The sequence below is a fragment of the Gymnodraco acuticeps genome, unplaced genomic scaffold (assembly GCF_902827175.1).
Source record: "Gymnodraco acuticeps unplaced genomic scaffold, fGymAcu1.1, whole genome shotgun sequence".
NCBI classification, from domain to species: domain Eukaryota; kingdom Metazoa; phylum Chordata; class Actinopteri; order Perciformes; family Bathydraconidae; genus Gymnodraco; species Gymnodraco acuticeps.
In genome coordinates, this window is record NW_022989913.1 from 884546 (window position 1) to 907414 (window position 22869).

Sequence of the window (22869 nt, forward strand, 5' to 3'; positions counted from 1 at the left end):
TTTATTTGACTATGAAGTGAAGAAATGTGTCCTCCTGTTTGTATGTCGCCTGGACCATTGAAATAAAACTCATCTAATTCAACAACGATCTCCGCTGAATTGTTTGGAAACAAAGAGAGGCGCGTCAAACCCTACAACCCCGATAGAGGTGGCTATTAAATGTGATAAAAAGGCGATTAAAACGCCACCACAACTATAAGTGTGTTACTGATTTCAGATGAATTAGAATTTCCAAGCAGTAAACAAATATTTAAGACATGGTTAATACCTAATTATAATGTAGATATTTGAATGTGTCTTTATGTAGTATTTGTCAGCAATTATAACTTCATATTGTACAATTTACAAATGAAGTTCACCATATTGTCATTTATTGTTTACTGGTTATTAAAATGACTTCAGTTAAGTGTTAATGTTTGGGATAAATTCATTCATAAATGCATTCATACCTGCTTAGTACGACACTATACTGTGTTAGAAACCATTTGATAAATGTGTTTAATGCTTCAAAATAAAAACCAGAAAGCAATAAAGGTTTGTTTAAATGAATTCTCAGCTTTTTGCCCTGTTTTTTTTTTAAGTTGTAAATGTCACCGAAGGTGTTGGGAAAATACTGAACGTACTCTTCCAATATCAGAGTAGCACATGATAACAAAGGCCCAACTGTATGTGTACGTAACAGGATGTATGATTACCCAGAAGAGCAGCAGGACTGTTTCAGGCATATGATAGCTATGTGATTAACATGATGATTCAGCCTCTATGGACAAGCATGATCATTTCTGATGTGGGCCTTAGCTGATCTAAACTAAACATTGTATACTGCTTTGAACCGGTATTTCTCCATCTTGTGACTGTGTGTGTAACACCCTCTCTTGTTTATAAGCATCTGAGGGACACTGTTCTGGGAACGAGTGCTCTGTATGTGATGACTACTTCAAGGATAATAAATACATGTATCCTGATTATTGAAGCTCAAGCCGGTGACGAGTGATATTTTTCTAACAAAGGGTAATCAAATGTATATTGATTTCTTAATTCATTTTTTAAAGGATAACTAGTAAGCTGTAACCTATAACCTCCCAACAATACACATTATCAACAGTGTATACATCAGACCTCCCAGTAACATAGAAAAGACACCAACACTCTGCTGTTTAAATAAGTTTATTGCATTGACTTTGCATGAGACAAACAGTGAGAAGTTAACCACATGTCCGCCTGCAGGCCTCCTCCTCTGACTCAGTTACAGGCTCATGGAGCTGCAGGTGGCCTCGGACTGGTCGGTGGTGAGTAGCTTGTGCACGCTCACTCCCATGGAGGACAGGATGCCTTGCAGCTCCCCCAGGGTCTCCTCGGACAGGGTGGGCTCTCTGCTCATAATCCAGGCGAAGTCAAAGTGCAGCATCCCGAGGTCGGTGCAGCTGTACACCAGAGAGTAGTTCTCGTAGTCGGTGGACAGCACCCAGTAAGGAGCAGGGGGGGCGTCTGCAGGTGAAAAGAGACAGTAATGTCACTGATATATGACCTCATATAAGTTAGCAAAATCAATCAAATGTGGGTAAATTATTCTTGATACTTGAAAAGGATTTAGGAAACAAACTACCTACATCCCAGCATAGGGTTTGCTTTATTTTGTTAGCAGCTCATTCCTGAAAACAGAAGCCTCAGATTGCTTATAATAAGCAGAAATATGAAGGGTATATTTCAAGCTTGTAAATAAGTTATTGGGCATTTGTCTTATCAACTTACATTTGTTAGAAAATGTTTTCAACTTTAAAAAATGTGATTACTAACACATGAATACTGTGTAATATATTTGTACGTATATATATTTGAAAAGTACGATATAAGACAAGCACAAGTTTAATTTGTGGGCCATATTCCATTATACTTTTTTAATTTGCTGAGGGCCGATTAAAAATGACTCGCGGGCCGCATTTGGCCCCCGGGCCGTAGTTTGGACATCCCTGTTCTACAGTATTGATAGAGAGGACACTTCAACTGTAACTCTGAGTGTTGGAACAGTTATATTTCCAGGTTCGTAATAACTAAGATGTCCTTACACTCGAAGAAGGAGACCTGCAGCTTGGCGGGCTCAGAGGGGTCTTTGGCGGTGGCAGAACCATTGATGCTGCTAATGGTACCATCAGAACTAAAAGAAACAAAACATACATTTAGAAACATTTACACAAAGTGATGGAATTTTTTTTTGTTATAATATAAGTCTGAAAATGAATGTCCTAAATAAGTATGAACAGAAAAATGTAGTAAAAGTCATAGTTTTTGGTGTATGCTATGCTACCCAGAGGTTGCGCTAGACTTTTTCGCTGCCCGTCATTTTGACGGGCAGGATCGTAACATTTCCGTCAAAATCCATTATTACCCGTCGGCCTGTACGCAACTCTGCCGGGCGGGGGGAGAGCACGCTCGTGAACTGTCAACGGGGGACTGTTAGCGCCGTGTTATGCATTCCCATTGCACCTCGCAGGATCGCGTAAAGCAAATACTCAGTTCTGTTCGGCAAAGTTAGGTTTGGAAACTGTATAATTTCCTTTTGGGCGGGCATGCATAACACGGCATAACACCGGAGCCTCGCTGCAAGGAAACTGTGGCGCTGTTCTGAGTTTGTTCTAATCCATCAAAATGACGGACGGCTTTCAGATTTTTCCGTCATTGTTACAAAAAATCCGTCATATTCGGTTAACGCGACATCTGATGCTACCTTTCAGAGAGTAACATATTTTAAGAATATCACTACTCCTGCTACAGAGAACTTTAACAGTAGCATCCTCTGTTACCTACATTATAAACTGTTGGATAGTTTAATCTAAACCACAGCATCATGTTTTTATAACCTGATCATGTGTTTATTTTTGTGCTCTCTTAATCTGTAAAGTAACCACATCTAAATGTAATATATATTCAATATATAGTAGTAAAGTAAGAGCACAGTAGTCCCATCCATAATGTAGTGTAGTACAAGCCTTTAGCTTACAATTGAAAAAGTCAAGTATGGTAACAATACATCAAAGTTGTATGTATTGTAAGAAGTACTTGAGTACATGTAAATTACAGACTTACAGTCACAGGCTTCACAAAACTTAGTTTAGCCTTCACAGTAAAGTGAAACCCCCTTTTTGATAAGTGATAGCTCCAGAAAGTACATTCTAGTGGTCAAACTCTTCATGAAAAAGTGAATGTATGCATGTGGAGTACTCACAGCAGCTCGCTGTTGAGGACACCAACGACTCCGGGGCTCTGCAGGCTGTAGGTGGCAGTGCAGCACTCGCCCTTCTGGAAGGTGTTTGGCAGTCTCTGGATATCAAACCACTTACCAAGATACTGCAGAGGAAACACACAACAACACAACATCAATTTACTGTTGATGAAGAGCTGCAGAGTCTTGAGGCATTCATTTGCCATTTTTGTTTATTACAGCAGGTCCCAGAAGGCCTCATTTGCTAACTCCTGGAACTTAATGAAATATGAATTAAATGCTGCCTTGTTTCCCAAAAGAGTTTAATAAAGTTTGTATTCACCCTGGCAGTATCAAAGTCCTCCTGGACGCCCGTCTGGGGGCATCTTCCTGGCATGATGACCTGAGCGCTGGCCGCCAGAACGGACAGCAGAGTGAGGGAAATTACCTGGATGGCGTTCATGTTTTCTCCACAACCTGAATAAAACAAAAAGTTATACAGATTTGGAATAATTATAATAAATTCATTTAAAAAGAGACACCGGTGTAGAAAAGGAGAACTGCCTCCTGCTTACCTGTATAACTGGTAGAAGTGAAGATCTGCGTTTTGGTGGAGTTTTATAGATATGTTGCATCAGCCCCTCCTTTACGATAATATGTGAGGCTGTTTCTATACATTTGTGGGAGAATATGCACCTGTTTACACAAAGGCCTCTGACATAAGTAGAGATGATTGACATGTTAGTGTAAAAGTAAGATAACAGTGCTGCTGTCAAAAATAGCTCAGAATAAAAGCAAATATTCTAACCATTATACAACATAGCCTATAGTGTTTTTTCAATATGTAAAAAAACTATATTTTAATTAAATTGGTTTATTTAGTTTAAATATATGTATAAAACACTATAAAAATGTATCAATACGGACACAATAAAACACATTTGTACCAACTGATACAGCAGAATGTGAAGTCGTTTTTGGAAGGTAATGTTGGTTTGTGCACTGATTCAGATTATTATCTTAATCTCTATCAGATGACATTCATGTTGCTCAAAGAAAAAATCCTACTAACTTTAGTGAACCCACTGATCTTTCCAGAAGCTCCACAGTGAGGTCGACTTTTGAGTAAAATGCACAAACGTCTAAACTTGAAGTTTTCCTCTGGTTTTACTATATTTAAAAAATGAATGACATATACTGTATTATTACATTCAAACATAATATATGAAATGCTCAACCACCATTTATTTGTTGTAAAAGTGCATTTTGTAATGTATTAAATTAGGGGCCAAACTCTCTATTGACATTACCGTCTGCCTGTATTACATGATGTGTAATGCTAAGTACAGCAGCACGCTTTAGCATGCTAACACGCTAGACTAAGGTGGTGAACAGGGTAAACATCACATACCAAACATGTAAAGTCTGCCATTGTGAGCATTTTTGTTGTCAGCCTTCAGCTCAATGCATTGTGGAGCTATCAGAGCAACTTGACTCAAAACAAATTAAAAATCCAATGGATCCAATATGTGACACCACAGTGATTTACATTTAGCCTAACAGCCTCAGACATCGTACAGAAGGCCCTGCTAATCATTTCACTTTCCATTTTACTTCAGGGCATCGTAAAGCCTCTGATCAGGTGTTTGGTCAGTCCTCTGGAGACTGTCACGGTGCGAGCTGTTCTTCTTCATTGATGCAGACGTGTGAGGCTCCTGCAAGATTACCTGCCTAAAGATATTTTCCTCAAGTGTCTCACAACATAAAAATAAACTTTAGTCCCTTGATGTTACCTAGATGTGTTTTCCCCATCCACTGCTTTCAGATGAAGATGGTATCTTTGTAGCATTAAGTAGTTGTAGCAAAAATGTATAATATAATAAATAGGCATATTTTTACAGTATTAGGCGAGCAAGAACATTTCAATTAAAGCAGTTGAAAGTAAATGTATTCAAGTGCTATTGTATTGAAGTAATTGTTATTTTACTTGAGTAATTCAATCTAATTACACCTTTATATTACACTCTGATGGGAAATATTGTACTTTTTACTTCGTTATGTTAAAGCTTTAATTCCAAGTTATTTACAGATATATATTAAGGGATTAAATTAAATCCAATATAAATGACTTTACAAGCTACTACATAAACTGTTGCTTACATTTTAAAGCATACAATATTTCAATAATATGATGAGTATATCATTATAAAACTCTTTAAAAGGGACTTTCTGTAATACTTTTCATTTTATTTGCTTTAAGTTGTACGTTTGTATACTTAAGTGAAATCTTAAATAGGGTTGCAAAATTCCGGGAATTTTCAAAGATGGAAACTTTCCACGGGAATTAACGGGAATTTATGGGAATAAACTGGGAATTTTCTAAACTGAAGGTTTCAATATAGTTGGGGAAAGTATATTTTAGCATAATCTTGACTAAAACAAACAGATACCATTCAAGTACACTTGAATATCCATGCCATAGCACACTGCTTACTGCATGGCTATTGAGACCACACAAAGGTTCGCAACAGGCTCACTGGTTGGCATTCGGGCAAACCTAAGGCTCTTTGAGCCTGACACAGAGCCATCCTCAACAAGGCTGGACAGTGACAGGAAGAGGAAGACTCAGAGTTGGATGTTGATGAGGCCCAGGAAGAGCCCGTTGACTGAAAGGGTTTAGCCAAAATGCAGAGGATCGCTTGAAGGAAGATTTGCATGTTTAATGGGACTTCGTGGAGGGAGAAGGGCTCTTTTCATTTAACATTTTGAATGGGATTTTTGGCTGGGGGGGTGCATTTTTGTTCATTTTTTAATGAGTAGGGTTGGGGGGGATGAGTAACATTTTACTCAACATTCCTGTTTTCGTTCTTCAATGAAACAAATAATTGTTCAATAAAATAATTAAAACTTGTTCTGTTCTACTTAAAAAAAAAAAGATCTGTTGAAATGTCATGTTTTTTGTTTAATTTTGCATCGAATATTTCCAAAATTCCCCAGTTTAACTTCCCATGGAAACTTTCCGGAAATTTACTGGAAACTTTCCGCCCCTTTGCAACCCTAATCTTGAATGACATTCACTGTGTCAGTACACATTACCTGAATGTAATACAATGAGGATCTAAAGGCTTTGCCAGTTATTTCAGGGATTCTTCATCCTAAATCTCACAGTAATCGAGACCTAAACAAGATTTCCACTGAATGTAAAAGACTTGCACCTCTGAGGGATTACAGCTTTCTGGGACATTTGTCATTCAATGGCAAGGAATCCGGACTCCAGATTGTTCCTGCAATTAGAAGATGGACGTGTGTTTGTGCTCTGTGAATTTATAGCCGGTCCTCTTCCTGGAGGTAAACCTGTTCTGATCCCTTCGCCTCACTGTGACTCTATAATGCTGGGTGCAAACAAGACGGACAGAAATCCCTCAGAAAAAGCTTACACCAAGGAGATTCTTAAATTAGCGGTTTAGGTGTCCTAATGCTCTGCTCTCTTAATTCCCTAAATCCTTCATAAGTCTCTTTTCAGTAGAAATCTACATTTTTGTCTCCTGCTCAAACAGACAGTTTCTACTTACATTAATCAGGTTTATGTAGCATTTATTGATTTTAATAAAACTTAAATCGAAGTTAATGCACTCGTTGACAAAACAGTGATGCAGCTGCAACCAAGGATGCAGATTGATAAGCCATAAAGGAACAGGTTGGTGCTGTTTTTACAATATATGTATTTTTGTGTTCATTAAGTAGAAGATGGCTTCAGAGGAAAACAAGTACAAAGACTAAGATTAAAACATGCAACACCAGGGTTACAATGAGTATGTGCAATAAGAAAATCCCTGTAACATGGCTCTGTGTAGTATTATGCATATAAGATTGTGACACTACATCGAACGGCATTCTCTGTCAGGCTGTAAGCGTTGGGAAATTTTCCATAATCAAAGGCAATAAAATGTTACTTTAAAAGTTAAGCTTGTTTTTTGATGTTTCTATTTGAAGTATCACATTGGACTTTCACCTTTGGAATGAAGACAAAGGTTTATGCATTTCTATCTTACATTCAAATCACATGGTTTAAATTATGATGAAATTATGTCTATGTTTGGAGGATAAATACATTAGGTGTAATTCTTAAACTGAGTTGTTTTGTTATGATGCAAACTGCAATGAAAAGAGAATAGATTCAAGACGTTCAGTAATTATTAGAATAGTAATGGACTGAAACTATAATAATAATAATAATAATAATAATAATAATAGTAGTATACTTTATTTATACAGCACATTTCAAACAAATTCACAAAATGTTTTACATGAAAACGAACACATTTAGATTCTGTACACACAGAGCATAACATATACCAGAAAGCCTGTAATTTAACACATTATACAGTTCAGAATAAAACAACACAAGTTAGTAATAAAACACAAATATAAACACATAAAAGCTATTCTAAAAAAGTGTGTTTTTAAAGTGAATTAAAGACCCTGATCTTCTCAGGCGGGTTGTTCCAAAGTCCAGCAGCCCTGACAGCAAAGGCTCTATCTGCAAAGCTCTATAATGAACGTCTAGTCTTTAGAAGCTGTAACAGCAACAAACTGAACACACACATCCAGCAGCAGCAGCAGCAGGTCACAGGAGACTGACACAGTTTATTAAAGCTAAAGGTCACTGATATAAGAGCTCAGTGCAGCTCTGGTGTTTATAATGACATCCCTCCACTATTATTCTTCTGCAGCTCCATGTCCAAACTGCTCTGAACAACAGCATGACTGAAGGAAACTCACGTGTAATGTGTCTGTGCTGCAGTATACAGAGGCTAAAAGCCTGAATTGGTTGTAATGCGAATTGTAATGTACTGTAATGGTGTGGTGAGTCATTTCCTGGCACACATTAAACCCCTTTCAATACGAAATTAGCATAATTGCATGACAGAGTGTACCAAAGCTTTGTTGATGATCAGGTGCACCTCTTCATGTTTTGAGGAGTAGCTGCAGAATATTCAGCTGCTCGGTTCTCATCATTGGGAAATCATTTTGAGAAACATGACTTCAGTCGCTTTCAGATCTTAACAATTACATTACATTTTTTTGTATCAGGAGAAGGCAGATCAAGAATGATTGTTTAAAAGAGACATCTTGTCAATGCGCTATATCAGGGGTCGGCAACAGGTGGACCGCGGTCCGGATCCGGACCCAGACGCCGACCTATACGGACCAAGCCCCCAGGAAGTGCGCCGGACTCAGATGAAAATATTCGTGCTGGCCAAACGGCGGTACTACACTTCCGTTTGGTTGCCAGGCCCGGAAACACTTTTTCCCATTGACTTACATGGGGAAAGAGTGGTCTGTAACTCGTTGGATAATTTTTTTTAGACTAAATAAACTACCCAGTATGAACACTTGTATAGCCCTTATTAAAAACATTCGTTCCTCAAGTTGTAAAAATGTGCTAATAACGTTATTCTGAGAGTTATTTCCCTCTGCATTATGAACGCGCATCTAACCCACGGGACCGCGCCGCCCGGCACGTTCATGTTACGTGTCCCGACCAATCAGAGCACACTGTGCTCACAGGGAGGGTGGGGCTGGAGCTATTGGAGCTACAACGAGCCGTTAAAGGCAGAGTGAAATTCAGTGAATACACGTAGCCTACAGAGATGCTGTATGAGAAACCAATGTGAGTTGCGTTTATCTTTACCCATGGATAAGAACGGATCCATATCGTCTTACTGCCATCCCACGGAGCTGTAATAATGGATATATTGCACATGTTTGCTGTAATTCATTATCATACATGGGCTGTATGATTAAATCTTGTACCGTAAATGTTGTATTAAATAAAGTTAATATTACCGACATTATTAACGTCCCTGTAGCTTCGTATTGCACTAAGAAGCTTATTGCACTGTATATAAATATATATATATATATACAGTGCAATAATTATTTCATGCTAAATGAAGCTCTGTTGGATATCACTAGATCCTGTTACAGCGTAATATAAGTACATAACGATTGATGTGTACATTAGCATCATTACTAGCTAGCCGCTAGCTGCTAAATGCCGCCTCGTTCATATAAAATCCATGATAACAACCTCCATTACCATGCTGTCATGAACGCGCGGTGCTGTTACGTGTACGCAAATTGACGTGCTTGATGTGAACGAGCATTTTGGTTAAAGTTGCGCATGCTCTATGAGTGCACATACGGGTACTTCTCAGGCATGCTGGGTAATCTGTGACGTTTCACTCTCTCAAAAGTTGGGCCATTTTATCATCATGCGCTAATGAGCAGCTCTCATAGGAATTAATGAGGCCCCGCCTCCCACGCTGTATCCAGTTCTTATTATACATCCATGATACGGACCCGGAGCTATAATCAATACATTAATTGGGGATTTTTCGGCGTCTCCCGCTTTTTTAACGCTGATTTGGGTGACTTGCGTAATTCGTGGAGAACCGAAGAGTTTTCGTATTGGGGGTGGGGGGGAGGGAGTCCGTCCGTCCGTCAGTCCGACTGACGGACAACTTCTCACTTCAAAAAAGAAGAAGAAATCTAGACCGCAAAAATAATTAAACAAGCGAGTACCTGTTTTTCCTGGCCAAGGACAGGTTCCTTGAACACAACACGAGCGTAACGTGTCTCCACGTCACGTGGTATATGTCTCGTCTGAAAGGAGTGCTGAGCACCAGAACGCGGCTCCAGCCCTTCAAATATTGCAATACCCATAAGGAGCCGTACACATGCCGCAGTGTTTGCGTGGCTGTGTCTTTAGTTGTAAGCACAGTGGCGATCTGTTGTTATTAGCATCTGGTTAGCTAGCTATGCTAACGAATTTAAAGAGCTTTTCTACAACCAGGTGGAAGAGAGCTCTCTCCCGAGAGGCTCAAATAACCTCAGCTCAGTGAGGTTAAGGCACACCTTGATATGATCATTATAGTTATTAATGAGACTAAATTAAAAACAGGTATAAAATACTATATGACAGTAACAAAAAAGTTGTTAAAAATAACAAGAATACAGTTTAAAAGGGGAGTGATTTGTAAAATATCCAAAAAGAAAAATATGCTTACAGTTCTGTTTCATATGGGTGTTGAGAGATGTATCCATAGATCTCTTAATGTTGCTCTCAAAGTGCACCAGATTGATGCTTTTAACTTCAATATTTAAAAACAAATCTTCCCGGGGGAGCATGCCCCCTGACCCCCCTAGAGGAGGTTAAGTCCCCCCCCCACTTAAATCATGTTCACATGGATAGGATACTAAATACATTTGCACACATCTTGTGTCCATATCTTTCTGTTTTGGTGGTCATGCCACACCGTGCACGTGCATGCATGCGCGAGTCATGGTGAGATATCTGGATTAAGAGGTTGCTTTTTCATTGCACAGCATGAAAGAAAGGCGAAATGAATGGGCTGTGATTTTAGTTTTTTTAAGCAAAGGTTGAGTTCAATAATTTGTACGACCCTCGGAGGATGTTGTAAAAATTGAAAGGAAAAAGGTTCCCCACCCCTGCTGTAAATAATAATAAAAACCCTTGATTTTTAACTTAACATCTCTGTCTCCTATTGATCTGAGTATATTATAAAGAATAGCAGTTAATTGAAGCATTATAGCACAGGCCTTTGTCAGATGGTATATTACGCTGTTTTTTTTCTGCTTCGAATAGTTCTCTCTTTTTTCACCATACCTGTGTTTGCATCACTGTAACCAATGAGCACCTGCATGTGTGTATGAGAATGGCCCTGACACCATTTCAGCCCAGATTTACAAACTCCTGGCAGGACAAGCTCAAGCTCAATTCTCACACTGAATTTTAAAAAAGTGAGTGAGGGACTGCAATATAAGAGGGAAAGAAAGAGAAACTTTAAAACTGTTCAATTGTTATGATGTGTAAAGACTGATATTGTTCTATAATCGGCTGAAACTGTTAAGTCATGATGTGAAACGGTTAACAAAGAAAAAGGGAAACTCAAGCTGCTGCTACACTTTATTTATTTATCTAAAATTAAGCACTTTTAAGATGCACATATTTTCAAAAGCTATTTTATTTATTTTTTCTATTTTATTTGTAAATGCAGCCCGAGAGGAACATTACACATATCCACAGTATTTAAGTAATGTTAATTGACAATAAATATTGTTGTTTTTTAATTGTACTTTCTTTATTTGATTGGCAGTCAGTTGTTGATTACATGCAGACGTTGATAAAGCTACAGGTCACTTCAATTTATATATCACACTAATTCATGAAGCAAGTTAGACATTTTGATGTTCCGGACCTTTGCATGGGGAGATTTTCTCTAACTGGACCTCGTTGAATTTTAGTTGAAGACCCCTGCGCTATATTATTAGGTTTGTAGAACACTAAGGGTGACAGTGCAAATGCTACAATGCTTTAATGCTAACCATGCTAACGATCTTGGTTTAGTATGTTAGCAAGCTACCAGTTGCACTAAGCGTAGGCTAAATATAATAAAAAAACAACATTAAGGTATAAACATAGACTGTATAGGGTATAATCCACAGTCCCATGACTTAAATGACTTTACCCTCCGTCATACTGTAAAGCGTCTTTGAGTTGTGAAAAGCGCTATATAAATAAAATGCATTATTATTATTATTATTATTAAAGGTGGGGTATGTAATTTTGGAGAAACCAGCTCGAGTGCACTAGAATTTGATAGTACACAACCAAAAATCTGCCACTTCCTTACAGAGCCCCTCCTCCAACACACATGAACGCGCACATGACCAATGAGGGCACGAGATAAGTTTGTGCACAGATGGAAGGCTGACAGGCAGGTAGGCCATCCAGTTATTTTAGCCAGGCCGGCTCAGATGATTGGTCGTGCTTTTTACAGCGCTACAGCTTCCACAGATGACATTTTTTAATGTATTTTTTGTCAAAGCATTTAATATATTCATTGTTATCGGGATGTTAAGAGCATTCCATGGAATATAACAAAAAGTATTTCTGAAATAAATTACATACACCACCTTTAATCCTTAGTCACCTTAGTCAGACTCTGTTTGGCGCGATGACGTTTAGCATCATAATTTAGCCACTTGTTAGCAACCACCGTTTTGGGACAAATAAAAGCTTTAAAATTCACAAGTGGGGTATTATTTACTCCCATATTTTACCTTGTGGTATATTGAAAGACCGTTCAACCTCACAAGGGTTCAGAGACCTCTAATTTCACTCAACTCTGCAGGAGCTCTTTGCTGTCTTGTAGAAAACGATAGAAACTCTTTCATATCATAACTGCAGTTTAACAAATTGGCCCACCAACTGTGCACACCTTTCTGCCCGCCAGGCATTAAAGAGAAAAACGTAATTCAAAGAAGTGCAGGGTCTTGCTGTAAGTGGTTGGTGAGCACAAACTGTCAGATTAAGAGGTCTGAGAGGATCATCCGCCCAACATTTAGTCGGATTTCTAGAAAATTACCAACAAGCATGTTTGGTTCAACCCCTCGGCCCCTGGGGAGCATATTACTGACACCCTACCTAGACATGTGAGAAAAACAAAAACAAGACTGATCTGCTAGATTTAAAAAATGTCTGCAAACAGCGTCAAAGCTTCTCTGCATGTGGCCGCAGAGCAGCTAAGGAGGGCATGCGACATTTTGGAACTGGAAAAGGAAGCTAAGCATTTAGGTGTCTTAACTATGGTCTAAAGCGCTAACAAGGGATTAGTGAGGTAAATGTTGAAAGAGGTTTAGCACTCCATGCTTAGGACCAGTGCTGCTTCAGTAATTACACATCAGTGGCAAGGTGCGGCGGGCAGTTGGATGGGAGATCATAGTGATGTCAGGACAGGGAGGGCTTACCGCCGGAGATAAGGCCATCTAATGCAGATGAAATGAATCGGTATTTAAGAGGTCTTTTTTAGTTAAGGCAGTTAGCTGGCAACACTCAGAGCAGTTGGCTGGTTCGAGGAAGGCCATTTAGTTGGAAGTTGATGGGAGAGACAGTCGTGAGCTGATATTCCCTGCACTTGTTTGACTTTTTTTTTACCTGAATTGATACAAAACCAGTTCGCAGGTCTGCTCATTAGTGTGAACTTGAAGGTAAGTTATTTAAATATTCCTCTTCCATTTATTTCCCTTTGCCCATTTGTCTTTTTCTTTCATTGTGACTGATTTGTCTACGTCGATTTCAGTTGTTGGAAATCAAATGTACTCTACAGTTATTCTTGTAAAAGCATGAAATCTTCTTAGTTTATTCCTGACTATGTATTATAAGTGTCGTATGCCTCAGTAAGCAAAAATAACAAACAATCCTAAATGTGTTAAGCTGGATATTTGCATCACAATATTATAAAAATGCAAATTATGATTGGGGGAACAACCTTGAAATCTGGATAATTACCATCTTAATTAAGCTAGATTCTGTAAATAGAGCTTATTAAAAAAAAGAAATGATTCTAAAATACATCATAAATAAGCATGATGTTTGTATCAACTGTGGTGATTTGTAGTCATTTAAATATATTGATTTATATTGATTTGTATTCTTTCAATCATCCTTTTAAACACTTTGTCATGTGAGTTTATGACACCACGTTTAATTCTCACCACAAACAACTCAATCAAATGTAATCTGCTTTTGTTACTGGCAGAACATGCATGGCTTTAGTATGAGTACGTTGTGTGAGGATTAAGAAGGACTAGACAATACTTCTGTCTTGTCTGATATGACCTCCTCAAAACTGCATCCAAGTCGTCAGCAATTTTTCCCTTTAATTAATTCTTGTAATGAGATTAACCAGCAACAGCAAATCCCCGGATTTGGCAGCTGTGGTGTGGCCTTGGTTTGTCGAGGAAATATGAGACAGGAGTTTATCACCTGTTATGACGCACTCACTCACAAAACTCTGCTTTAAAAGTCCCTGTAAGGTTATATAACTACACAGTCTCACGGCATATCGTGTTATAGTCACAAAAATAATCTATTGATTCGTGTTCACCAACACGATTTCGCAATTTTTTTCGTGTCACACAGGACGATTTTAAAAGCAACGTAAATAACAACAAATTAGAACGAAAAACAGATTAAAACAAATACAGATTTCAGTATTCTGAGGTTCTGAGCCCCATTTCTTCTCCTCGCGGATGGCAAAAAAACGTATGCTTAGGGTAAGATATTGAGTAAGAAAATGTTTTTATGAACCACACAGATTCCGGTATTCCAAGACCCGACCGGACAAAAAGACGTGGTGCAGGCACGAAACATACTACCAATAGAAATACATTGCATTGCAAAAATGCGGAAATCGTGTTGGGGAACACGAATCAATAGATTAAATTAATTTCATGACTATAACACGAAATGCCGTGAGACTGGGTTGCATATAAATACCATGATGTTTCAGGATTGAGGATGTGTTACAACATGTTAAGTCTCAGGCTACAAGTTCATCTTCAAGACTTTAACTTAATCAAAGTGTTAGCTGTGATTGAACTGGCCTCAACTGAGGATTCCAATCAAGTTCCCACAAGTGTAGCCATACTTTTCTCCTCACAAGTATTACCTTTACATTATGCAGCTTAACATTTTCCTCAAGAAAAACAACCTTTATTGAACCTAACATTTAATTTGACACTAAATGATATGGTATGTACAGAATCCTAAAAGACTCTTTCAGCAATCTGTATGAAATATTATTTTGATCGAAGTGTATTTACAAATCCAAACAAAGATGGTAGATGGATATTTGTACACAATTTAGACACTATGAATCATTTAAAATCTGAAAAACTCAACAACAAAAAACCCAACATGTCTTTGTTTGTGTTTAAAATCACAGCACATAAGTCATGTCCAGCACAGCTCCAACAGAAAAAAGTTAAAAATATCGTTTGTTATCCTGCAGCAGTTTGAATATTTATTTATCCTAATGGTCAGAAGAGTATTGGGGATCATGGAAATCGTTGCATATAAAAAAAAAAAAAATTTAAACAGCTAAACTCTGTCACTTGCATGTAATGCTAAAACATACAGAGGCACACTTGGGTCCTAACACAGACTCCTCTTGTTCAGTTTCTGAAATGTTTTTATGTTTAAAGGATCAGGGGTATTTCTAGGTTTACATTTTTGTTTCTACAATCAAACAAGTATGGAAACTCTTAACACTTAAAAGCTTAATATTCTTGAAGAACAGACAGATGTATCACACATGAAATTCTAAACATTGATTCCAAGTAAAGTGAATGGGAAATCGGTAATACATTTGTCACAATGCCCTGAGTCTCGGGACTTTGAGACAACTTTTTAATCACAGAGACATAAATGTTGGAATACATTTCTTCTCATTTGCTGATGCTAGCTGTTGTGACATTGACAGAGAAGTAGGTGGTGGAAGGGTGCATATGTTCGCACCACATAGCTCCACATAAACCGATTGCATCCCCAGATTTATCCCCAAGGTGTTTTTAGGACATCCTGGGAGTTAATGGAGGCTAATAGGCTTAGCACTTAGGGTGTATTGTCCAGGATGCTTACAGGCAAGGTTTGCTGAGGGTAAAACTCTAAACGTGCGGATTACCTCTAACACATCCCTTTAAAGTGCTGTATAGCCAGGATTTAGCTAATAGGATCCTGAGGGTAGCAGAGGCCTGGGAGGAGAGGATGGGGGTGGGACGGCCCAGCAGGGCGGTCTCAGGCAGGTCACCAGATGCAGCTAGCAGACTGTTGCAGGACTAATAGGCGGATTACAGCCCTCAGATTAGATGAGTTTCAGAGGGAACTTGAGGGACTGTGGATAATGCTCAAGGCCTCTGGGTAAATCTTCTCTGGGGGAGGGGACAGCAGAAAAAAGGCACAGTTTGCACCTGTCCCAAACACTGACCAGTTTATTAATCAAATACAATCATGATCACTGTAAACGTGTATGATATGAAGAGGTGGTGGTGAATTTGTGGGCACTCATCTACATAGAGGCATATTGAACACTCTGCTCCTGGATTAGCAGAACTGGATTATCGCGCTGTCATTTACAGTATCATATTTTGTAATTGGATTTGTGCAGTGTAGAAGGCTAATTGTAGGTGTCTAAGTCAATTGTGCTCCCTTACACAAGCTGCTGGCCCAGCCATTTGGAGTGTGTGTGTGTGTGTGTGGTGTGTGTGTGTGTGTGTGTGTGTGTGTGTGTGTGTGTGTGTGTGTGTGTGTGTGTGTGTGTGTGTGTGTGTGTGTGTGTGTGTGTGTGTGTGTGTGTGTGTTAGTGTGTGTGTGTGTGTGTGTGTGTGTGTGTGTGTGTGTGTGTGTGTGTGGTGTGTGTGTGTGTGTGTGTGTCATGTTACTATACAGTATGTGATGTAATGTAATGTAAAGATAAGATGAATATCTCCGAAGATTTCTCCACATGTTAAGGGGTTGGTATTCCGTTGAAGATTTGGATATAGGTGTTTAGTTTAAATGTAAGATTAGGTTTAAGGTGAGGGTTAGGGCTAAAGTTGGTTAAGATTATAGCTCACTGTCAAGGTAGAGGTGAAAGGTACGAGGAAGGATCAAAGGTTAAGGAATATATTTGTTGTGTATGCATGGACATGATATTGGCAGTTCATTCAAGCTGCCAGTTTTCAAATATGTTATTAATTATATTAAATTGTTCAAGTCTTCCTCATTCAATTGTTGCGACACAAAATGTGCTGTAAATTTTAAGTTTGATTGGTTAAAAATAATCGTTTTTATATTTAATATAATGTATGTGATGATGACGCTGTGAAGTCACAAATTATGTTTGTTTGTTTGTGAGCATTTGAGTAGTTATATATAAGTATACTATTTTATAAAGGATGATACCCTAAAGTCCTTTAACCATCAACAGGCTATTTAATGTGTAGACATGTGCTGCCTCCTTGTGGTACTCATGAAGAATTACACAATGTCTGCATCCATCCAAGTTACATTTTCTATAAAATTATATTCCAAAATGTCATGAACCATTACAGAACCAAGTTTGTAAAAGTAATTGTCACATATTCTAACTTTTAAAAAACTCTTACAGGTTTCTGTCGCAGGTCGCGTGTCATGACCCCACGGGAGCAGCTGAGGAAGATGACAGCGCTGGGAGAGCAGGGTGCTTTGGATGAGAAGCACTGGTACCGTCTGGTCAACGGCATGTCAGCTGGAGGTGAGAAATTCAAAAACAATTCTAAACAATAATGTTAAATACTAGAAGATTCAAAGAAAATGTTATAAAACATATAAAAACACAAAAAATTGCCGTAGAATTCATGAGAATGTGTAAAAATGCAGGTCCTGACACCACCTTGAAGCCCGAATATGCATTTTTGAGCTCCAAACAGGTTAATCCAACTTGTCTGACCTTGTCTTTGGAGTGTATTGGATTGTTACCTGTTCAGTAGTACCTGCAGGCTTCAGCTTTTACAGTCAATCGGTGCACGTCTCACATATAGAGGCTGTAGACTGACTTCCTGGTGACCTGTGGTGCTTGTTCTTCTCTTGCAGAGCTGAGGCAGAGGCAGGAGTTGATAATGAGGAATCAGATGGCCATGGCTCCACAGATCCTCGCCCAGGGGCAGCAGAGGTTACAGGGCGTTCCAGCGCAGTTCGAACCTCGCTTCATGGAGAGGTCTGTACATTACTTCACTCTTAAAACTGAAACAGTAGCTCTGTGGGCCTCTTGAGAATATACAGTCAAAGGTGGATAAGGGAAAATAACACATGGCAACTCGAGAGAAACAAGGTACACTTTGTACAATGACAAAGCTTTAATTGAGACCACATTAGCAGTTATTAAAGCCGATCATCTGCCCCTTGAAGTCGTGTATAAATGACCAGGTGTGGAGGTATTAAGATCCTGTACTTGAGTGAAAGTATACCAGTACATTATTGTCAAAATACTCCTTTACAAGTAATAGTGCCATTCCATTTATTATTTAAGTAAGAGTACAGAAGTATTATTAGCAACATTAACTAAAAGTATTAAAAGTCAAAGTTCTCATAGTGCAAAAAATGGCCTCCATATGGGAATATAAGTATTGTCTATAGTATATATGACAGTATTTTTGTAGTTGCATTAGGCAGTATATTACTATTGTAGACAAAGTTCGACTATCTTTTCTTAACTTTTTTTAAAATATATTCGATAATTTTACCTAATCTGAAAAGTAACTAAAGATTTAAAAATAAATGTACTGTAGGAAAAAAAGAATATTTCCCTTTTTAATGTAGTGGAGAAGTATAAAGTAGCATATAAATGGAAATACTCAATTAAAGTACAAGTACTTCAAAATGGTAACTAAGAAAATGACTTGAGTAAATGTACTTTCAACCGCTGTAGATGACTGATTTTTCATGCTTTCCTGTCATTAGGGAGATGGTTCCCCCCTCTGAGATGGTAGCCTCTGAGGCCCGACAGATGCACATGGGACCTCACATGGGTCCCTCTATGCCCCCCCATGCCAATGTCATGCCAGGAAGAGGTTTCCCTGGAGCAGGTGAGATAGATAGATGGATAGATTAATATGTTATTGATCCCAAATTGGGAAATGTTTGCGTTGCAGCAGCATAAAAAGACAAGGCAATGTACATAAGACGAAGAGAGCATGGTCAGATGCACCTGAGATAATTCCCAGCCTTTCTCTGCCTTTCCTTTAGGAGGAATATGAGTGAGTTTTAACAGCCTGTGTGTCTTTTTTGTTTTTCAGCTGGATATGGTTTTATGCCCTCCGAACCCATGGAAACAGTTGCTCGGCGACAGGAGTTCATCCACAAGCAGAATATAGCCAGGTATTGCGTGCAGAAAGTAATTAACATCCCACAGACCTATACCACCTACACACAGGTCCACTTCACATGTTGCAGAATGAAACTGAAACAATAGCTTTGGACATTATATTAAAAGAGATACTTAACTTACAAAATGACCATTTCTATATCAACGACTCACCTGCTTTACTGTTAATTCTTGAACAAAACATGTTCACCAATCGAAAAACAGAGAAAGGATTTGTTGAATTAAAATAAATGGGGTTCGTGTTTGACAACTGCAAAACTATCTATAAAAATCTCTCACACAACTCCTCTATCATAATCTAGGTCTCTTTTTACTTCCAAACGACTCGTTGGTGCACATTCTGTTTATTTTGAAGTGTTTTAAGTATTAAAGTCCTTGCAAAAATGCATGTGGGAAGAATGGAGAATATGACTGAATAAGTAAGACTTGGATTATATTACATAAATTCAGTGAGATTTTGTAAACTGGTGTGTTGATATAGTTGTGCTGTTGTTTAATGTGGCACCAATTTACTTCAATTCATAGTTTACTTCACAAATTAAATGTAATGTGGTATAGAATTGATATAGAAATGATCATGTCTAGGATGAAGTATGGCTTTAATAACAAAGTGGGATAATCTGTCTCCATCATGCACGAACTGCACGTCTAATATGTGTGTGTGCCCCTCAGAATGGAGATGAATGCCATCCTGCACCAGAAGGAGCTGGAGAACGCCCACCAGAAGGGACTATTGGGAATTGAAAACCCCATGGCCTACTCTGCAAACCCCATGGCGTTCAGAGGTCGTCAGCGGATGCCAGACGGCCACGATGTCTTCGTGCACCGCCCCAGCCTGGATGAGCTGCACTCCAACAGCATCCTCATGTCGGCCAGCCCTTACCCGCACATCGGCACGCTGCACAGGGAGCGAGGACGCAGGGTCGGCAGGAGGCCAACATCTCACAAGAGCGCAGACAGCCACGTATCCAACCTGAAGGGCCACACTGAAGATAAGAGATTAGAGCAGAGCCCGGGGGCCACGTCAGGGGAGGAGAAAGAGGTGGAGGCAAAGGGGGATATGGGAGAGGAGTGTGCCACCAGCAAGGCGCACCATCAAGCAAAAATAGACTCTGAACTCACAGCAGGAAGCAGGAAGAACTACAAAGATGGGGAGACAGGGCTGCGTAAATCCTGTGTGAACAGTCAGGACGGGTCGAATGTGGCCAACAGCGGGGGAAACGATAAAGACATGTCCAGCCAGTGTTCGGCTTTCCAGGAGAAGTTCATGGATCCCTCCGCTGGTGGAGCGCTCACTGGCATGCCTTACATGTTCCCAGTCCCTGGAAATGGTTTCCTTCCAACTGGTTAGTTTCTAGATTACAATATATTAGTTTAGCAAAATCCTTTACCCAGTATTTTATACAGTAATGGAAAAGGCGCTCATGTTTTACTTAAATAAAAGTAGCAATACACATGCAAATTCCTGCGTTGAAATTCTTACTAAAGGAAGTGTTATCATCAAAATATATTTAAAAACATAAGGAAAAGTCCTCATACAGGCTTCACCTATAATACTAAAAAGGAATGTGTTTGATCATTAATATGTTTTTTATTATTTATCTGACCCTGCAAACTAACTAGTTACTAAAGATGTCAAATAAATGTAGTGCAGTAAAAAGTGAAATATCCGCCTCTAAATTATAGGATTGGAAGTATAAACATATGGAAAGTAAAGTAACTCAAAATTGTTAGGTCACAAAGTTACAGTCCACCACTGATGTAACACCAACTAAGATGTATGTCTTTTTTTCCAGGTCGACCAAATCTCTTTCTTAATGGGGATGAAGGGTCCGAAGATATAAGGAAGTGGAACGTGAATGATGTTTACAACTTTATCAACAGCATACCCACATGTTCAGAATATGCTCAGGTTGGTTTCTGTTATCTGAAACTCTCTTTATTCTTTCTGTTCAGTCATTGTTGTGCTAATGTTGTGTGGCATCTCTCTGCAGACGTTTAAGGACCACATGATTGACGGGGAGACGCTGCCCCTTCTGTCAGAGGAGCATCTGCTGGACACACTGGGGCTCAAACTGGGACCAGCACTAAAGATCCGCTCACAGGTAGGAGAAACACACTGGGATTAAACACATAAACAAAATGTGAGATGTGTGCTATCTGAGAATACATGTCAGGACAACTCTAACAACTTTGAATGGATTCAATATCTATACAATATATGATCATTTGTCAAATTTGTTTTGGTTGAAAATGTTGTAATAGTAGAACTAGGTTTACTGATTATTCTTTAACTATCAGAGCTATATGTTGACTGTCAAAGTAAAATACAGGGGTTGCTAAAAATGAAATAAATGAATGAAAAAAAATAGAAAAGCTGTATTTCATTTTCAAAATTGTCCCCTGCTGTACAGTGGACTATTTTTAAATGCTAATACAAATTCGAAAATTCAAATGCAATATTAACAACAGTACCTGCTTCCTTTAATGTCAAAAAGAAAATTCAATTTTCTCTGACTTTTAAAATAAGAATGACAATTCTATTTTAAATATCGAGTTCCCTGGGCTTCCAAAAAATGAAACGCAGCCAGCAACCGGGACGTTTTGTACACATGCACAGATGTCATACAGATGTTGACCAACATCTGCAGCACTTCCTGTCCTCTGCTTCATGTCTTTGGAGACACATCTGCAAACACTATTCAATCTAATATATTTAAACTCTCCTCATTCCCCCTCAGGTGTCCAGGCGTGTGGGCAACATGCTGTACATGATGAACCTGCCGCTCTCCTCCTCCGCCCTGCAGGCCACTCCAGAGAAGGCTGCGGACCGCTCCTCAGAGATCGGCTCTCCTGTCAACTGCAACAGTGACGAGATGTTGGCGAGTCCAAGAGACCCCGAAGTCCTCAAATCCACAGATCACCTTCATGAGACAGAAAACAATTCCCCTCCGTCTGCCAGCAGCGAGACAGCCTGATCAGGACTGAACATGTGGACAGATGAAAACACTTCACCAGTCTGCAAGGCTCTCATCAAGCTGCCTCAGTGATGGATTTGTTTACATTTACTGGATTGATTATGCTTATTTTACTACTTGCTAAACATTGCCATTTAATGCACAGTTCCCATTAGGTCCAGGTATCAGCTTAATAATTGTTTTTTATATATAAAAGTGAATATATTTTTAAAAGTGAAGTGAAACTGATGTGTGAGTTAAGAAGATATTTTTCATTGTTCACAACAGGCCTCTAAAAGTCTGATTGTAGCTTTAAACAAACCTATTTTTTTAAGCTGCTATAAGTGTCACTCATCCAGTAGGCCGTTATAAGGACCATAGACATAATATGGGAATGGTTTTACATGGTTACAGATCAAAGTGAGATGTTTGAATGTTTGATACCTTTCTTGCGTTTGTTGTATTTTAAATAAAGGGTTTTTGTACTGAGAACCTGCAGTACCTATCTGTCATGGTAAGGAATAAATAAGTGAGGATTCAATTTCATAAATCTGCATTTCAAATAAAAAAAACACACATAGTAACACAAAGAACAAAAAACAATAGTAACAGATTACGATTGCCTATTATTTATTTAAATCTTCAAAGTAACTAAGGAAACAAATAAATGCAGTGGAACGTACACTATTTCCCTCTGAATTGTGTGAATATGGGTCACACATATTCATACATACATGGGCGTCACTTTGTTAGAAAAGTGGTGGGGGGGCAATTTCTCCAGGTTTAACATCAGCATAGCAGAAGACAAAATATGTCCCCCCATGAAAAACCAATGCATAGACCATTTATAAGTAATCACATTTTGTCAAATAAAGTGACAGACTGGGCCTGTGCAGGTGGTGACATCTATGCCCAGCATGGGCTAAATTCTGTAGGCTTC

General features: G+C 38.8%; 2 protein-coding genes across 2 annotated transcripts; one reads left to right on the forward strand and one right to left on the reverse strand.

Moving 5' to 3' along the window:
* Positions 1-1246: 1246 nt before the first annotated feature.
* On the reverse strand, positions 1247-12526 carry LOC117541729 (apolipoprotein D-like). The gene is made up of 5 exons (XM_034208879.1): positions 12508-12526; positions 3543-3676; positions 3224-3345; positions 2067-2155; positions 1247-1488 (listed from the first exon to the last, which is right to left on the reverse strand). The coding sequence occupies exons 1-5, from the start codon at positions 12524-12526 to the stop codon at positions 1247-1249; spliced, it is 606 nt and encodes a 201-aa protein (XP_034064770.1).
* A 660-nt stretch (positions 12527-13186) lies between these two features.
* Positions 13187-21950, forward strand: samd7 (sterile alpha motif domain containing 7). Its single transcript, XM_034208573.1, has 9 exons — positions 13187-13276; positions 17218-17343; positions 17682-17805; positions 18549-18673; positions 18884-18965; positions 19645-20318; positions 20769-20884; positions 20967-21077; positions 21714-21950. The coding sequence occupies exons 2-9, from the start codon at positions 17241-17243 to the stop codon at positions 21948-21950; spliced, it is 1572 nt and encodes a 523-aa protein (XP_034064464.1). The 5' UTR covers positions 13187-13276; positions 17218-17240.
* Positions 21951-22869: the final 919 nt, after the last annotated feature.